General features: G+C 39.0%; 1 protein-coding gene across 1 annotated transcript in view; it reads left to right on the top strand.

Annotated features, from left to right (window-relative positions):
- The first annotated feature begins 5,235 nt into the window (after positions 1–5,235).
- Positions 5,236–5,338, top strand: part of CENPV (centromere protein V) — an 11,381-nt gene continuing 11,278 nt past the window's right edge. Inside the window, exon 1 of the mRNA XM_046676272.1 lies at positions 5,236–5,292. Within this exon, the coding sequence (XP_046532228.1) occupies positions 5,236–5,292 (57 nt within the window). The remainder of the gene's footprint in view (positions 5,293–5,338) is intronic.

The raw sequence follows: 5,338 nt of genomic DNA, 5'->3' as shown, positions 1-5,338 counted from the left end.
TCGCCGGTTCAAATCCTGGGCGCAGACATGGCACCAGTCGTCAGGCCACATTGAGGAGGAGTCCCACATGCCACAACTAGGAGGACTCACAACTGAAAATACACAACTATGTACCAGGGGGGATTTGGGGAGATAAAGCAGGAAAAAAAAAAAAAGGATTGGCAACAGTTGTTAGCTCAGGTGCCAATCTTTAAAAAAAAAAAAAAATCTACGTATTATTTGCATTGGAAAGTGTTAAAGAAGAGTTGAAAACAAAGGAATGGGTAGATATAGATTGTATAAATACAAACAAAAAGAAAGCAGGAACGGGATATTATCATCAGATAAAATTGAAATCAAGGCCACATACATGAAAAAGTACAAAAAGGTTATTATTTAATAGAAACATTAGAAATATTGTACATGTATGTATAATGTAAAAGAATATACATTTTTCATACTTGTAATTAAAATTCATAACTATACATAATCTATAAAGAAAACCTAAGAATCATAGATGTTTATGCACCAAATATGGCCAAATACATAAATAACATTGATTTTCAGAATTTAACTAATTAGGCAAAAATAAAGCAAATCAAGGACCAGCCCCATGGCCGAGTGGTTAAGTTTGTGTGCTCCGCTTTGGCAGCCCAGGGTTTCGCCGGTTCGGATCCTGGGTGCTGACTTAGCACCACTCATCAGGCCATATTGGGGTAGCGTGCCACGTGCCACAACTAGAAGGACCCACAACTAAAATATACAACTATGTACTGGGGGGATTTGGGGAGAAAATGAGAAAAAAAGATTGACAACAGTTGTTAGCTCAGGTGCCAATCTTTAAAAAAAAATGTGAAAAAAAAAAAGCAAATCATAGAGGAATTATATAACAGTTTATACACAAAGAGAACTTCCTAATCTACAGAGAATATATACTGTTTATGTCCATGGAAATCAATTCTATACCCGGCCTTAAAAGAAATGATAATAAATTCCCAAAAAACCTAGAGGTTCTAGAATTCAGAAACTTTAACTATAGTCCAATATAACTAGAAATCAATCACAAAAAAGAGTTTTTAAAATTTTGCTTGGAAATTAAGGAACAGTCTCTCAGATCTAAGAGGAAATAAATATTATTAGGACAAACAAGTGAATTTAGCAAGGTCATTGGACACAAGGTCAATAACAAAAAAACAATGGTTTTCTATTAGCAGCAATTAGAAAATGAAATTTTAAAATACCATTTATAATAACAGCAAAGTATTTAGGAATAAATTTAACAAAAGATGTATTAAATTTATTATAAAACATTGTTGAGAAAAATTAAATAAGACCATATATGGAGGGATATATTTATGGATTGGAAGACAATATTGTTAAGTCAGTTTTCTCCATCTTGATCTACAGATTCAGTGCAACTCCAACTCCAAAATCCCAGTGGGCTTTTTTTTTTGGGGGGGGGGGGGGGGTAAAAGTACCAACCCCACCCCCCTGCCAAAAACACCTTGGTAAAATTACTACCTTGTACACTAGGTCTCTCACTTTTGGAGCACTGAGCTGCCAAATGTAAAAAATGTGAATTCTCGGAGCCCACCATGTTTTGAGGAAGCCCAAGCCATATGGAGAGGCTATGAGTCAGCACTCCATGTGACAGCCCAACTGATCTCCCAACCATCAGCCAGCATCCACTGCTAGCCATGTGAGTGAAGCCATCTGTGATGTCCAGCCTCAGTGAAATTGCATGAGAGACTCAAGCAAGAACTGTCCTGCCAACTCCTTCCCAAATTCCTGTCCTACAAGATCTTGAGCAAAATAAAATGGTCATTTAAAAAAACTCATAGCAGCCTTATTGTAATAGCCCTAAACTGGAAACACTAACTGTCCTTCAACAATAGAAAGAATAAATCAAATGTGGTATATTCATATATTGGAATACTACATAACAATGAAAATGAATGAACCATGGATACGTGCAACAACATTGGTGAAATTCACAGACATAACAATGAGTAAAAGAAATACACAAGAGTATATACTGTGTGAATACATTTATATGGATTTCAAAATCATGGTAATGAAGTAAGACTAGTGGTTATCCTTGGGGAGGATTGACTGGGAGGAGTGACAAAGGACCTTTCTAAGATGCTGGAAATCTATATTTTGATCTGGGTGATGGTTACGAAGGTGTGCATATAAGTAAAAACACTTCAGTGTATGTAAGGTTTAGCCCAATTTAAAAATGAAAAACATGAACTAGGATTTTATTTTAAAGACCTTATACCATTAAGTTGGCTTGAGGTGGAGAAAACAATTGAATAAAATTTGTGCCTACCTAAAACTCAAAAAAGGCGATAAAAAGGTGTGTACCTGGAATAGTCTGACTCTAGGAATGGAGTTGACTTGATTCAATCAAGGAGTGACTAGAATGATATGAAAACTATTAGTTGGTCTAACTTTCAGGAGAGTGTTAGTGAAAGGATGAAAATTAAAGGAACGAAGTTAGGAATATTAAATTGGAGGAATTGAGGGATTTTCACAGGAGAACGGTTGATAGCAAAGAGTATCAAGAAGGCTTTTTTTGTAGAAACTAACAACTGATTCTATGCTTTATATGGAAATGCACAGGACTTAGAAGAGTCGAGACAATATTGAAGAAGAACAAATGTGGAGGACTTACGCTGATTCCAAGACTAAGTAAGTAAGCTAAATAATTAAGACAGAGTGGTCTTGGTATAGGGATAAGCAAGTAGATCAATGGAACGGAATACAGGATTGAGACATAGACCACTGGATATCTATATGAAAAAAACAAAACCTGGTCTCCACCTCACACCATATGCAAAAATTAATTTGAGATGTGATCCCAGACTTAAGCATAAGGCTAAAACTGTAAAGCTTCTAGCAGAAAAGATAGGAGAAAATCCTCATGACCTTTGGGGCAGGCAAAGACTTTTTAAAATGTGACACAAGAAACATTAACCATAAAATAAAAAATGTACAAGTTGAACTTTCTCAGTGGAAAATAGTCCATCAAAATAACTTTCCACTCATTAAAGGTATTACAGTGAAAAGGAAAGCCATGACTGGGAGATATTCTATATGTTTAGACATACAGATATCTATATATATTTAGATATATTCAAAGTGTATATTCTGGCAAAGAACTCATATACAGACATGAAAGAATGCCTATCCACCAAACAACCCAAGATATAAAGTGGCCTGACTCTCAGAGGACTGACTTCACAAAAGAAGATCTCCAAGTAGTCAATAGGCACTTGAAAAGGTGCTCAACATCACTACACGTCAAGGACATGAAAAAAATACCACAAGGCGATGTCACTGCACACCCACCAGAAAGGCTAAATTTAAAAAGCCTGACAATACCAAGTGTTGTGAGGGTGTGGAGCAACTGTGACTCTCACACATTGCTCCTGGAGTATGAAATGGTAAAGCCACTTTGGAAAACTGTTTAGCAGTTCTTATAAAAACATACTGTTGATCTATGACCCAGCAATTCCACTCCTATGTATATACTGAAGTGAGTTCACAAAAAGACTTGGATACAGGGGCTGGCCCGGTGGCGCAGCAGTTAAGTTCACATGTTCCGCTTCTCGCTGGCCTGGGGTTTGCTGGTTCGGATCCTGGGTGTGGACATGGTACTGCTTGGCAAGCCATGCTGTGGTAGGCGTCCCACATATAAAATAGAGGAAGATGGGCATGGATGTTAGCTCAGGGCCAGTCTTCCTCAGCAAAAAGAGGAGGATTGGCAGTAGTTAGCTCAGGGCTAGTCTTCCTCAAAAAAAACCCCCAAAAACAAAAACTTGTATACAAATGTAAATAGGAGCTTTATTCATAATTGCCCCCAAATTGGAAACAATCCAAATGTCCATCAACAGAACTTTGATGTATTCATAAACCAAATATTACACAGCAAAAAAAAATTGACATACAAAACAACATGGATGATTCTCAAAAACATTATGCTGAGGTAAAGATGTCAGACATAAGAGTATGTGCTTTTTTTTTTTTAAAGATTGGCACATCAGCTAACATCTGTTGCCAATCTTCTTTTCTTCCTTCTTCTTCCCAAAGAACATAGTTGTATATTCTAGTTGTAGGTCCTTCTGATTGTGCTGTGAGCTGCCGCCTCAGCGTGGCCTGATGAGCAGTGCTAGGTCTGCGCCCAGGATCCCACCCAGTGAAACCCAGGGCCACCAAGGCAGAATGTGCGAACTTAACCACTCAGCCGTGGGGCCAGCCCCCAGGCTGTTTTTAAATGACTTCAACAGTAGGTGAAACTAACCTATGGTGATAGAAGTCAAAACAGTGGGCCCCTCTGTTTTCTTTTACCTGAGAGAAACTGTCTGGAGTGCTGGAAAGTTTCTGTGTTTGAACTGGTGGTGGTTCCATAAGGTGTACATTTAAGATATGTGCATTCTGCGGTATGTAAACTATGCTTCCAGTAAAGAAGGTGCCAACAACTGAAACTACAGATCATCTGGAAAATTTTAAGAGAATACTTCATATGAAAACTGTAATGGATACAGCTAAAGCTACATTCAGAGGAAAACTTACAGTCATTAATATTTTGATTTTCACCAAAAATACTAAAAATAAAGGAACTATGTACGTAATTCATAGTAAACTATTAAACTAACGATAAAATAAACAAAAAAACAATGAACGGGAAAGTTCAAATTAAGGAACTAGAAAACAAAAAAGAAAATTAGTAAAAGAAAATGTTATTTCTTTGAAGATATGGACAAAATAGAGCAATGAATAGGTTTAGAAAATGTCTGGGTTCAATCAGTGGTTCTTGTGATTTTTGTCTTTAAACTTTGGTGCTGTGTTCAACAAAACCATAATAATGGAGTTTGGCGTGGGATTCATTCATTTATTAAATTAAAAAATTCTGTGGACCATTGATATCCCCAAGACACTTCTATAATCTGGCAGGAAAGTGCAAGTTTAAGAACTAGGATTTCGGGCGCTATTCGTCCAGCAGATAGCAGGTGTCTGCCCACTTACACAAATTAGCTTATTTCAGGGGCACCATGGCTCCTGCAAGGTAGGTACTGTCCTCATCTTGGAGAGGAGGTTGGCTCAGGCTGTCCGCTCGCACGCGGCTGTGAACTCGGGGCTGACCCAGGACTCCCCAGGTCAGGAAGGTAGGTGGAACCCTCGGATTCCGAAGGGACGGAGGCGCTTGGGCAGGTGCAAGGGTTCTGGCTGTCGGCAGCGGAGGCCTGCGGGATGCAGCCGGGCAGGTGCAGGCCCCGAGGCGGGCGAGCGAGCCGGGTGTCGGCGAAGGTGTGACAGCCCAGGGCCGGGCGGCCGGGCGCAGCGCCCCCTGGGC

Source organism: Equus quagga, chromosome 11 (assembly GCF_021613505.1).
Source record: "Equus quagga isolate Etosha38 chromosome 11, UCLA_HA_Equagga_1.0, whole genome shotgun sequence".
Taxonomy (NCBI): domain Eukaryota; kingdom Metazoa; phylum Chordata; class Mammalia; order Perissodactyla; family Equidae; genus Equus; species Equus quagga.
The sequence above is the reverse complement of the archived record's forward strand: the minus strand, read 5'-3'. Positions and strand labels throughout refer to the sequence as shown.